Source organism: Microchirus variegatus (genome assembly GCF_963457635.1).
Source record: "Microchirus variegatus genome assembly, chromosome: 11".
NCBI classification, from domain to species: domain Eukaryota; kingdom Metazoa; phylum Chordata; class Actinopteri; order Pleuronectiformes; family Soleidae; genus Microchirus; species Microchirus variegatus.
The window spans coordinates 20,832,415-20,846,562 of NC_139812.1; the positions used below are offsets into that span (position 1 = coordinate 20,832,415).

A 14,148-nucleotide genomic window follows, 5' to 3' on the forward strand; every position below is an offset into this window, starting at 1 on the left:
ATAGAAGCTTTTTTGGGGAAAAAAAAAAAATGGCCTTTGTTGTGGGCACGTTTTTGGTTATCCCTGTTGTTCTCAAAGACGGATAAAGAAATATTCCGAGGGGAGGAATCGACTCGCGAGGCTTCCGTTGAGTTGAGACTGCACGTCAAAGTCAGCTGGAGGGGACGCGAAAGAAAGAAAGAAAAAAAAAACATTTTAAATTCTGTCAAACCTTTTTTTTCTGGCATGTTTGCCGGAGAGCGTCGGTACACACCTGCAAAAAAAACCCTAGGTGAGCAGATACATGTATTTTTCTAAGCTGTGTAAAGATGTACGTTATTTAAATGGAGTTTATGTAAAAAAAAAAAACAAATGTATAAAAAGCAGCCTTTGGCATTAAAAACGGTTGCTGCTATCCAACTTGAAAACACTGTAGAGCGTTGGTTTCTACAAGGAGCTGCACTTACAGTAAACCCGGCCTTACACTGTGTTCATGCACATACACAAACTAAGCTGTCTGTTATATTTTTATAAGGATTCAACCTATTTGAATCATTTCTGTGTGTCAACACCAAGCGGACATGATGACAATAAGGGGCTATAAAAACAGACGTTAGGCCACCATTAGATGTGTTGTTTTAATTATATAATAATGTAATTATTTCTCAATCTCTCTATTGGAACACATCCAGAAAATATGGGGAAAACATGCATGCAGTTTTAAAAGGTGGAAAAAGCTTATATGGATTCAAAATGTCAAGTTTAGAAGGGATTAGACGACACAAATTCAGGCTGATTTTTAAGCAATTTGGTCATGACCCTCGATTATGAACGAACGTAGGGAATGATTCGCTGTGTCGTGTAACGTAAAATTTGAAGAAGGAAGATTTAGTGTCTGGGTCGCTCTGTGACACCCGGCGAAAAGGTCTAACACAGGGGTGTCAAACTCATTTTAATTCCGGGGGCCACATACAGCCCTATTTCATCTCAAGTGGGCCGGACCATTAAAATAATAGCATGATAACCTATAAACAGCAAAGGATTCCAAATGTTTCCCTTTGTTTTAAATTGATTTAAGTATCTTTTTTCAAACAATTGAATGCCTAAGTTTACCATTTACACATGTGCATTACAACGCACAGATCACAGTGCATCTACAAAGGCACATATTTAGTCACATTCATCCTCTGAGCCGGATTGCCGGATTCTGGTGGGCTGGTACTGGCCCACGGGCCTTACCTTTGACACCCATGGTCTAACATGTTATAATTTCCTACAGTCTTAGTTCTTTGGCTTGTCCTCATAGAAGAACCCTTTTTGGCTCTCCACCTGGAACCCTTTTAAAACCCTTTATTCAGGAAAGGGGTTTCAAAGGGTTCTCTGGATCAAAATGGTTCTTACTGGAACCATTAGTTTAACCAAGAACCCTTGAAAAAGCCATTCTGTGGGAAAAGGGTTTTTTTCAGAAGCAAATGGTTCCAGGTAGAACCTCAGCCCTTGTAGAAGGACAATTTTGGAACCCTTATTTCTAAGAGTGTACGATGTGCTCCTTGGGCTTTGACCAATAGGATAACAGAGTGCTGTTGAATGACCCATGTTGATAAATCTTACACACTGTATCTTTATCTCAGATGCCATGAGTTCATAGAACACATTTCTTATATTTTTTTTTTTTGGCCCCTTTAAATGCTGGGTAAATGCTCTCATTGATGTTTGACGTCTTTTTTATTGCATCCCCCTCCAACGCAATGTACTTTTTTTCTTTTCTTTTTTTTGTCCTTTTCTTCCCCTCAGAGCATATTATTGCTTGGCGACAAGAGGAGGCGCCATGTGGAGGGCCTTTTTTTACGAGCGAAGCTATAATCTTTGAACGGACATCGGCCGCAACCCCGACCTCCGGCAAAGCACAAACTATTTGACTATAGAGAGGAACACGAGCAAGAGACTGAAACGCAGCACAGTACACGACAGTGTGACGCCGCTGTTCTATATAACCCTGTCCACGCTCTCTCTCTTTCTCCATCATCTTTATCTCTCTAACATCATGTTAACATCTCAGTGCGTCTGACTGACTGAACATCTGCCTGCCTTGGTTAATAACCCCCCCCCCCGTGCCCTCCCTCTCTCTTTGTGTGTCCCATTATCTCTCATTTGTCTCTCCATTGAGCTTCCTGTGCTTCACTGTGTCTTGTGTCCTCTTCTTTTAGCGATAAATATCTGTGCTTTTATGCTGGAGTTGGAGATGAAATTTCAAAAACACAAACACGCACACACACACACAGAAGTATTCCGGCCCCTCCTCTTGAAGCAAGTACTCTGGGTGTCCGATTTTAACAGCATACACAGTCTAATGTTTTTACGACTTCTAAGGCAGAGTATTTTCTATGACGATGTACATGCTGTTTTTGCTTTTTATTTTAATTAGAAACAAAAGTAAAAAGCTATTTTAACACTTCTCTGCGAGTCCATTAAGAGTCTTGCCTTCTCTCTCTCTCTATCAGTGTGTGTGTGTGTGTGTGTGTGTGTGTCACAGTGAACCTGTAGCACCGACTCCATTTCAGGTCGTCACGTTTCATGTCAGCTTTTAAGTGCCGTTAAGGACTTTTTCCGATTTCGCCCTCGCGATCCATTTGTAAGGCAAATCAGCCTGAACTCGCACTAATGTGAGCGAACGCTGGCCGAGCTAACGTTTTTTAAGTGCTGTTTTGTAATATTGATTTACCTCGCGATTCAATTACAAGTTGCAACTCGTGAAAAAATTAAGCTTCTTTTGTTGTTTTTTACGCAAACAAGAACGCCAAACACCTGTCTACCAACCCACACACACACACACACAACTGTGCACTGAACTTGCAAAGGTAGAAGGGCTATATATACACAGTGCTAAAGGACTACGGTAGCAATCTTCGAGCCACCAGCTTTGATTTAGTGCGAGAACTAAAAGGAAACACTAATGATGTAGCAGTGACACTGAGCTGGCACGCTAATACAAAGCAATCGTTTAATTTAAGCTCCAGTGTGTAATATTTAGGAAGGTCTATTGGCAAAAAAAATGAATATTCTGTCGATAAGTATGTGTATAATCGCTTAAAAATGAAAATGCATTGTTTTTTGAGTGTAAGAATAAGCTTTTTTTTTTTTTATGAATTACAGAGCGACCACTATGATGTTTGTACAGCGGCCTTCTGTAAATGGACAAACCAGCCAAGAGCAGGCGTTTGGAAGCAAAAGCTTTGTAGACAAATGAAGAATAATGACATCCTTTCTGGTAAGTGAAGGCCACCATAGTTCCATGATGCCACCCTCTGGAATTGGAGGAGTGAGTGAAGGACTCCTCCGTTTATTACAATCTATTACAATCTGTAATCTTGCCATTAGATGACACTAATCCTTACACACTGGAACAGCAGCGGCTCTTATTTTTATCGAGATCACGGGACTGTTAGACGTCTATGAAATGTCAGGCCTCCCATTGTTATGTTACACTGTAGATGACATTATTCAGGTCGCCAGTTTTTTCCTGCAAAGATCTGTACTTTGGGAAAGTGCAATTTAGTGATCGTGTGCAATATTATGCATTTTTTTCTACTGTTTCTACACCATTAAAACATTTGAAACCTCAGGCCGATTTGGTGTTCCAATGTCTACAGGGCGCCTGCACCGGCACACATGGGTGCAGCTCCACAGCCAGAGAGCTGCATTCATACGGTGTCAAACACTCCATTTGCATCCTTTGTTCTTCACTGAAGCAGAGTTGGATCATGACCAAGACTCCGCAGCAGTGCGGGGTTCAGCTCCCTCTTCTTCCTTTTAACGTGATTACTTCTGAATAGCAAGAACAGATGCAACCTCCACCAGGCATCACTGTCGCCCTCCCACTCTTTCGGGGTCTCTCTGCTGCTTTCTCGTTATTGCTCATTAAACAACAACATTATGTGGTGATCTCCACGTGTGTAACAAATGGTCTTTCTCGAATTTACAGCAGATCTTGTACACACACCGATGATAAATCAGTGTAATTTGCATGTTTAGGCTACCTGCTGCCCCTTAACGCTCCAGTGTGGAACCTTTGTCACTCACCTGAGGAATTCTGAGTAATTACCATAACGCTGCTGGCGCCTCTACATCCCACCACACCCTGACCCTGCCACCACCCAGATGAATTAAGCATTTATTCCCTCAAACTGCTGCATGCGGGCGGGGTTGTTTTAGCCATTGAATACACATTAATTTTTAGTAGACGTATCTCTGGTGTCAGTGTTTCCCAACGCTGGTCCTCAGGGAACACCGCCCTGCCATGTTTTACATGTTGCCCTGCTCCAAAAACACCTGATTCAAATAAATCGTCAGCTCATCATCAAGCTCAACTTTCAGCTATTGTATTTTTTTTTTTTATGTTTTATTTCAGCTTTTGTCAAATTTCTTCCAAAAAAATTGAATGTTTCAACTTTTGTCTTTTTCCCCCCAATAATTTTTGTAAAAAATAATAACTATATTTCAACTTTTATATTTAAAAATTTCAAAAAAAAAAAAATTTCAAAAAAAAATAATGTTTTACTGAGCCCCTGAAATGACATGAGAAAAAAAACTGACAAAAAAAACTTGAAATATTGAGTTTCAAAGTCGAGATCTTGAGTTTCCACAAAATTACGGAAATAAAAAATATTGTTTTGAGATTTAAAAGAAAAAAAAAATTTACGAAAATTTTTTTACGAAATGTATTTATTTATTTTTTTCTAATTTTTTGGAAACTCGAGATCTCGACTTTGAAACACGAGTTCTCAAGTTTTTTTTATAATTTATTTTTTCGTCTTTTTTTTACTCATGTCACTTCGGGGGCTCTGTAATGTTTCAACTTTTGTAAAAAAAAGTAATAATATATATATATTTTTTTTTTTTAAATAAATGTTTCATCTGAATCAGGTGTTTTGTGGAGCAGGGAAACATCTAAAACATGGCATGACCTCGTTCCCTGAGGACCAGGGTTGGGAAACACTGCTCTATGTGTCACTTCCTCGGCGCAGCCGTGAATGACGCCGGGACACAGGAACAAAACACAATTATGATGAAAAACACAGAGTAATGAGCAGCTGATAGGGTTAATCAAATTTTGCAACGGTTTGAACGTACTGTACATTTATTTCTATTTAAAAGTTACACACTTGTAGTTGGAATTACAATTTCCATACTTTACATGAAATATCTCTTTGACCTTTATCTATACATGTAAACAAAGAGAGACCTGACTAAATGGCTAACTCACGGTAAGGTACTCTTCCATTATACAGTTCTAGCACTACTCGACTTGACTTGAGTCTACACAGTTTTAGTACTTTTTTGGTACCGGCTCTGGCGAGGTTCCAAGCGAGCTGAGACTATACTACATCAATAGACTTCAACAGACTGCCCGCTACTGATTGGCCCGGCACCAGAGGAGTCTGGTGTATTTTTACGACGGCTCTGCCCCAAGCAAGCAATCGTGAGCCGAATCACAACCCGTTCAGAGTCTACGCTCCGCTCATGCAGGAAGTACAGCACTAATCTATTTTGATGATTCAGTACACCGAAAAGAACTGCTTTGCCCGCACCGAGCAGAGTTGAGTAGTGCTCGAACTGTATAATAGTAAAAGCGCCGTAAGATATCTGATCTCAAAATGGCAGAAGCTGACTGCGCCGTCTGTAGCATCGTAGATCCTCGGTTTGATCCGTAAGGCGCAATTGTCCCAATCAAGCTGCTCTCCTCTCTGCTTGACAAGCCCCCGTCTTTGTTAACAGACACTGTCACAAACCACAAAGATAAAGATAAATATCACAGGGAACAGCTTGAAGGCAAGCTATCTTCCAGAGAAAATCGGTGTCTATTTTTAGATTGAACTGATATCAAGATACCTGATCTCAGAACAGGAAAAAAAAAAAAAAAAAACCTGAGTCCTGTGCAGCTTTGACGTGCCTGATGTCACCCGTCACATATTCCAGGTTCAGGAAAAGAAGTCCAAATTAAGTTTTCTGTTTGACAAACCCCAGTTTTTAAAGGTGCCATATGTAAGAAAGTGGCCAAAAAAACGGTTACTACATTCAAATTCAAAATACAGAGGTCTTTTAGGTTTCGTTTTCTGACGTAACTGGCAACCCGTGGTTGCTCGGCAGCTGAGACTCTACTGACTGCAATGATTGGTAGACGAAACATGATTTCAAAACATAAACATGATTTGCAGTCTGCAAAATATTTTTTTTAATGCAAATATTTTGGCTGTACTGTTGTTGTTGGTGAGTTCAGTTTGTTATATGAACATTATTCCTGAGTCTCTGTGACATATTAGGAGGATTTTTTTATGGCCAGTTGCTTTAGATTTATTACAAAATGCACCTTTAAACATCGGGACCCAATGTTCCCACCAGAGATATTGAATGACACATTAGTGGCCACAGTTTGAAACAATGACCTGCTGCAGCCACTAGGGTTAGAAGCAAGGGATAATACGATTTTATTAGTCCTGGTTAAGGACAGATCTCTCATGTCTATCTTGAGTGTAATTTAGTTTGACACAGACAGCGTCTCTAGGATGAGCGTTTTTTTTGTAGCGTCACGAACGCTCTTGAGGAAGACGATTGCGCTGGATCCAGCAGTCCCTGTCTTCGCAGTATCAACACCACTGAGTGGGCAGCCCATAGCGTGGGCCCGGTTACTGGGAACAATGACATACTTGGTCACAGCGTTGAGGTGGTAGCTCCGTAGTTCCACCAATGCTGAGACGCAGGCGTTGTAGGCCTGGCAGAGATCCGGGCTGGAGCAGCAGAAGACGAAGTCCCGCAGAGATGGACGAGCAGAGAGAGTCTCTATTAGTTGACAGTGGGCAGGAGGCATGTAATCCCTCATGTGTGCCATGAAGGCTCCTGGATCAATGAAGAGAAGAGAAAACAGAGCCCTTAAAAAAGAAAACAGAAAATGAAACGGCTTTCCTGGAAACGAGCAAAATCAGCAACCTGCATAAAAAAAAAAAAAAAAAAAGAGTGATTAATTCATGAGGAAATTTCTGACGGCGGTCGGGGTTTGACAGGGAAAAAAAAGGCCTCATTACCTGTCTCGTCATCATGCTGGATGCACAGCAACGCATCGAAGCACTGAACAGACGAACTCTGTGCCGCACTTGATCCTGATAAAGCAACTGGCTCATCACTCACGCCTTCATACAGCAGTCCATTTGGAAGCAGCGGGTTGTCTCGCCATCTGAAACAGTCCCACACATGTAGAATTAAAGTGAGCGAGTAAAAGGCTGAATATTCCAATTCCTTGCTTAGCCCTCAATCTTAACCCTCAATCTCAAAAATGCGCGCTCCCTCTAGTGCAAGTGCTGTCCCGATTCTCAGAAAAATTAAGTTGAGGGGCAAGTTTAAAGCAGCGAAACGAGTACGCTACAAATTAAGCAATTAATAGAGATATAAAAATTATGAAAACCTTATCTTAGTTTAGGCCCATATTATGGATTACTGACGTCATTGTTGCGTAACATTTATTTTTATTTTACGATCTTTTGTCAATAGTCGGCCGGTGCGGACAAGCGATAGTTTGCTATGGTTTACTTTTCAATAAGCCGTGGTGTGTGGTAACTGTCAGCTGAATATGTCCGTGGTTGTGGTATTTGTATGAGTATCATCTTATAACTAACTGACAACCTAATAACTTGACCGACAAACGGATCGTAATAAATAATCGTGACGTAAATGTGTTATTGCGTTATTCTGCCCCCCACAGTCTGAAGACGTATCTGCATTTAAGGGGTGTCCCATTTCTCAGTGACAAAATAACCCTCAACACTTGGTTTTGAGGGCCAGTTAAGATTGAGGGTTGAGATAGGAATTGGAATTGGCCCAAAGTCTGGAAAAGTGGCAATTAATACGTTTGGTATGAACAAACTAATTGGTGAACTGAATTGTGAGCCTCGTGTTCCCTACACACAAGAAAGGTAACTCTTTCTTGATCTCACTGGCCCCAACTGTGTTTTGCACTCACCTGCATGTCACGGCAGCTTTCCTGTGCTGCAAAGTGGAAACATTGATCCACTGTGCTGTCATGACCAAAACTCTCTGTCATAACTCTCTTGATACAATTCTGAGGCTGGTTTCACACTGAATGGGTGAGCAGTGTGTGACGGCGGCGGCAGCGCTGATCTGCCGCGTCGTGCCTTCGATTTCAACAGAAGATACTTTTTAAACACTCTAATTTCTTCTCTGTACTCTGGACTATTTAAATATGAAGTTGCACATGTGGCGTCAGGGAACTGAAACACTTTTTGGAGTGCTTTTACTTTGAAACAGTAACATGAAGTGACTCACTCAGGCAGCGTGAACGGTCTCATTAGTTAACATGTGTGCCGATATGAAGAGAGACCTACCGCTGCTGAAACACGCCACACACACACACCCAATTTGAGCCATATTGTAGGCCATCTACAAGTGAGCTGTGGTGCAAAAGTATTCCAAGAGCTTTCTTAAGCTTTGTTAAAGTGCCCATAGACTGTTTTTTTTGGTGTGTATCTGCGCCATTACCTCATTTATGAAGCCCTAAAGTTTCAAAACAAACAGTTCGGCCACTGCTGAGAACGCTGGGTTTTATTGTATTCTCGAGCCCTAGTCTGAAAAAGCCTGGTAATCGTGACAGTTGGGAGAGCTCTCGTTGGTTGGCCAATCACAACACAGTCCGTCTTCTGGGGGGTGAGATTTCGGTCTGAAAGAGCACAGCTGACGAGAGCTTCAGTGAGGAGTGATTTCGATTGGCTGGTTTGCAGCAACGAGGAGGTTTTTGACCCATAAAAACAAGCTAGTGTATGTAAGCAGACCTCCATAACTCACATAATATGTGCGGTAGGACCACTCTATGGGGGCTTTAGGGTAGAGGTAACTCGCAAATAATTCGCAATCTTACAAAAAGTTGGGAGTTGAGTCTCCTCCATCATGTACCCTGTTAGTCCCTGACAGGCTCTTGCTTCCCAGGTTGTGTGATACTCAAGAACAAGTTCTAAATAACATGAATAATGTCCACAAAGTTAACAGTGTTTATTCTGGCAATGTGAGCTGCAATGATAGCGCACATAGCCAAGTGTCTGTCTGCCCACCGAGCTAAACAGCATGAGTAACTGAGAATTGGCCCAAATATCTGGCAGAATTTAACGTCTTGTGGCAAAAAAAAAAATGCCCTAATATGTAAACGCCTTGTTTTTGAAAGTTACGAATTACACTTTTGAAAATGTATACAAGTAACACAGTGCAATTCAGCTCGCCCAGATCACCCCATCTGTGTAACTTGCTAAGCTGTTTAAATACATGTGATAGCATAATAGCGTCATAGTGTAGCTTAACAGTAGTAGTAGTAGCAGTAAACAGTAGAAGTAGCGATGGAGGACCATCCAGTATTCCATGTTGTTTTCTTGTCATGTCGCTGTAAATCATGACCAAGAAGACAAGCTTTGGCCACACGGGGTAAACGCCGCCATTTCAATAATCAATGATGACAAATCAATAGAACAGAGTGTGTCTAGCTCCACCCTGTAGGGGCCGGACCATCGTGCTTGGTGTCTTAATGAAAAGGGTGTCAAAAACTGGTTGATTAGAAAGAGGAGCAGTGGGGGGTATTGGTTGCCTTGCTCAGGGGTACCCCAGCCTTTGACCTGTCCCGGGATTTGAACCAACGACCCGCAGTGACATAGTATGATGTTATCCAAAGTAGATATCAGAGCAAATTCTGTTAAAAAATGTTAAAAATTAAATACAGAGCCATGCTGTATCCTCCTTTTCTGCATATGTCATCATTTTCCACACTAAAAACACAGTGTTACAAACAAGTGAATGTAGGAGAGGATTTAGATACAGAGTGAAGATAAATCTGATCCCACCAGACGACACAAATAGCACTAATAACTTCATTGCAGGAGAAAATAAAACTCACCCACAGAGAAAAACTCTTAATGTTCCAAAAAACTCAATTGCGTCCACGTGGTCTAAAAGAGAGCACACATTCAGTTATAATGTGACGACTTTTGGGTTTCACTGCATTCATAAAAGGCGCAAAAAAATAAAAAATGAGATTACTGTGCATGAGCTGGAAAACGTCCTTCATCTTCTTCAACGACTGAGTTACTGTGATGAGACCTCGCTGTATGCCAATGAGGTCAGAGGTTTTCATCGAGTGCATCACCATCAGAGCCCCCTGGTTAGAGATTTTAAAATGAACAAGGGACACAAGAGACACACACACACACACAACACAGTTTATGGACAGCATCAGGTTGTGGTTCAGAAAAAAAGAAAAGCTGACATGAAAGAGGAAGAGCAACAACAGCCAGTAACTAACCTTTAGGCCTGAACTCGCAGCCATCTCCACCAACAGCGACACAATAAAAAATCCCCAGGTTGTTTCGCCACCAGGAAAGGAAAATATCACATCCACATTGCTATTTTTTGAGAAAATGATGGATTGATGGCATGATCAGATTAAGTATCAGATTACAGAAATAACATGAAACTATTTTTCCTGATACTCACCTTATGTCAGTGTCCCTAAAATGAAGATTAAAACAGAAGTTGCAACAATTATTAGTGGATCTAATGTTTTATATATCACATAAGTGATAAAACAATAAAATTCAAGTAGGTGGGTGGCCTTACAAATAAATTAAAACAACTTTTTTCGGGTTATACATGTCATTACAGTGTTGAAAACGACACCATCTGTTTTTTATATTGATCCTCTATAACCTTTGCTGTCACTGTATCCAACACTTATTACACAACACAACACAACACAGGCAACACAGGAGAACACGTGTTTGTCTTTCGGCGTCTGTCTAGACAAGACATTTGAAAACATCATCATTTCAGGGTATGGGAAACAGCTTTTGTGGACATTTTTGGCACCAAATGATTACTCGATTGCAGAAGAAAATAATTGACAGATTCATTAGGGAAAACTAGAAAAGCACTCGGAGAGCGCAGACCTCCGCCAAGGCAGCTCAGCCCCCCACAAAATAGTGATACGTGATCTATGGATCACGCCCATTGTATCACCTGTTCTTGGTCCCATTGCGGACATGAACCTGAAAATTTCATCCAAATCCGTCTGTGACTTTTCCAGTTATGTTGCTAACAGAAGGACAAACAAACATATACCTCCTGGCGGAGGTCAATAATTGTTATGGACCATAAAGTTTAAAACAGGCCGCTTCAAGTTAAAACAAGTAGCCGAAGGACTCACCCTGTGGGATCCTTCAATTTCCAGTTGGCTGAAATGACATCTGCATACGTTAAGATGGCTGGAAGTCCAAGCCTGCGAGATACCAGCCAGAAGGGCAAGGCCAGGGCTTTGGGGAGAATCTGTCAAACAATCAAATCAGCAATTTCACGCCAGCTATACCAGAGCAGCTCATATGGCTATAGACTCTTATGCCCGGGGTCAGACTACACATGCAAATCATGATTATAGCTAAGTCTGACATGGGGCGAAAACTGATAATTGTATCCATAGACTGTATAAGTCTATGGTAAGATTAGCTTCTAATTCTCACTTGAATTTTAAATGTCAGTAAACAGCTCAATTGCCAGTATCAGGTCTTATTCAAATGCACATGTTCATTCATTCATTCCCAGATGACATAGGAGCGAAAGAAGGGGTACATATGGGAAACTTATAGAGGCCAAATGAGGAAACCGGAGAACCCAGAGAAAACCCAACAACCCACACCCAACAGTGCTATGTCAATTTTGCAAATTCAGAGAGAAATACATGGCGCATACGAGTGTGATTGACAGCTGGTATTGTCCATAGGCGCCTGGCTCTTCTACTATGTCCATTTGCGTCATTAAAGTGGTGTTTGATAGTGAATGACAATCAAGGCCATGTCTGGTACACCTTTAAAACCTTTTAGATAGAGAGATAACTAGATATATACATTATTGATCCCCAAGGGTAAACTCAAGGTCAAATAGCTTGAGAACTCACACACAGCATAACAACACAATATACACTTTTAGCATAAAAAGTTTGATAAAAAACAAAAGAAACTATAAAAACTATTTTAAGAAAAGCTGTAGCAGTGCAAGGGTGACAGCCATTGGGCAAGTATTACGTTTTTAAATACCCATTCACAACATGAAGCAACACAGGGATACGTGTCTTGCCCAACGACACATCAGCTTGTGGATAAGTGGAGCCGGGAATCAAACCGACAACCAACTTTAATTTGAAAGACGACTCACTCTACACTCTTAGAAATAAAAGTGCTAAGTAGAACCAAGGTTCTTCGGCTTGTCCTGTCCAATAGGAGAACCCTTCTTGGCTCCAGGTAGAACCTTTTTATAAAGGTTCCACCTGGAACCCTTTTGGAGGCTTCCACCAAGAACCCTTGTAAAACCCTTTATTCAGGAAAGGGATTTTAAAGGGTTCTCTGGATCAACATGGTTCTTACTGGAACCATTAGTGTTACCAAGAACCCTTGAAAAACCCTTTCTTCAGGTAAGGGTTTTTCAAAAGCAAATGGTTCCAGGTAGAACCTCAGCCCTTGCAGAAGGACCCTTTTGGAACCCTTATTTCTAAGAGTGTATCACCGAGCTACAGTCGCCAGTAACTTGTGCTTGCTCACATATTGATTAGTTTCAATAAACATGCACTCATTCACATGTTAGGTTCCTTCAAAATGACTCTATTTAAAAAATAAATAAAAAAACATCTTAACCATCATTTGATTCTTTGCTCTGTGTTGTTTTACCTGAGCAGGTGCGTGTTTTCCTTCCTGCCATACGTAGCCTGAGCTGATGAAACCCAGCGCTAGGTGAGCAAGTCTGAGCTCCTTATGAGTAGTCAAGAGATGAAGACTCAATACCGACATCTGGATTTATGTGGGGAAAAAAAAAATACAAATGACCAGTTTAAATGGTTTGGCAAAACACCAATGAGACTTTCTTTTTCTCATCGTTACCTCATCAACAAGCTCCCGTAGTTTACGGGACTCTATCAGGTGGGTTAAGTTGTTCGCCAGGTACATCCATATCTGATAATAGCCTGGAAGTTTAGTCTACGGATGACAAATGATAATACAATGACTTATGTTTGCCACAGTGCCTGACCTGCATGCCAGGGAATGAACAGTGTTGTCAGTTAGAAAATATCATATATATAAAATGTATAACCTTCCCTGTATACACTATCTATTATTCTTCAATGTAATTTTATCCATTAAAATAGTTATAATGTAATTGAAGGCTGTATTGACCTCTTGAGTGTCATACAGTGAATATAAGTCCAGTCATATGTTTCCATGAAACCAACAAAGGACAGCAGAATACAGAGATAAAGAGAGAAAAGAGTCCTCGCTCGTAAATGAGAACACAGAAAATGTCTTATTTTTTTTATAATAAACAGCGCGTCAGCTGATGAAACTTACCAGCGGCTCCTCAAGGACAAAACCAAACTCCTCGGAAATGTTGAATGCATCAAAGTCTGCCTGAAGTGTTTCCGTGTTGATAGTCTCCATATGTTCTGCCCTGTGATCTACTGCAGCAGTAATAGTGATGAGAAGAGGAACATTTACTGTGTCTGACAGCCAGATATTGAATCACTAAATCGGGTATAAACTCACTTCCACTATATATTTTGCCACATCCTTTTTTTTTTTTTTTTTTTTCTGCAGAAGACACAACAGTCAGGAGCCAATGGGATTTTTGTGCTGCAAAGTTAACAAAAGCAAAAACTGACATTTCCCGTTTAGGGGCGTTTGCAGACGATACTAAGAAAGCATACGCAGAAAGTATAGTATCCCCGGTTATGGGCTTTCCCTGTTTGTTTGTTCGTTAATTTACTCCGAGGGAACCTCCCAAAGGAATTATTAAAGTCTGTCTGAACAAAAAGTTCTTTTTTAAACAGTTCACAGTCCGTGGTGCCTTCAGGTTCTCCTACAGGGCGCTCCAGAGCCGTTAAGCGGCTGCTTTGAAGGCCTCGATCCCACTTTGTGTGTAGTTTGGACCTGGGGTGACAGAGAAAGTGAACAACCAAGCTTTGGCAATAGTACCTCTCCATTTTTTTGACTTCTCCTTAAGGGACTACCATGATAAAGTCCACAAGCATCACCCACAACGCTTTGGTAGCCACGATTGGCAACTCCTTGCCCTGCCTCGGCGATA

General features: G+C 41.1%; 1 protein-coding gene across 1 annotated transcript; it reads right to left on the reverse strand.

The window, feature by feature from the left end:
- Positions 1–6,514: 6,514 nt before the first annotated feature.
- LOC310933850 (indoleamine 2,3-dioxygenase 2-like) lies at positions 6,515–13,502 on the reverse strand (the record flags this gene model as incomplete). The annotated part of the gene is made up of 9 exons (XM_083897421.1): positions 6,515–6,873; positions 7,059–7,207; positions 9,923–9,974; positions 10,066–10,183; positions 10,328–10,427; positions 11,228–11,346; positions 12,738–12,857; positions 12,948–13,043; positions 13,413–13,502. 9 exons carry the CDS (start codon positions 13,500–13,502, stop codon positions 6,515–6,517), a joined length of 1,203 nt encoding a protein of 400 aa, XP_083753547.1.
- Positions 13,503–14,148: the final 646 nt, after the last annotated feature.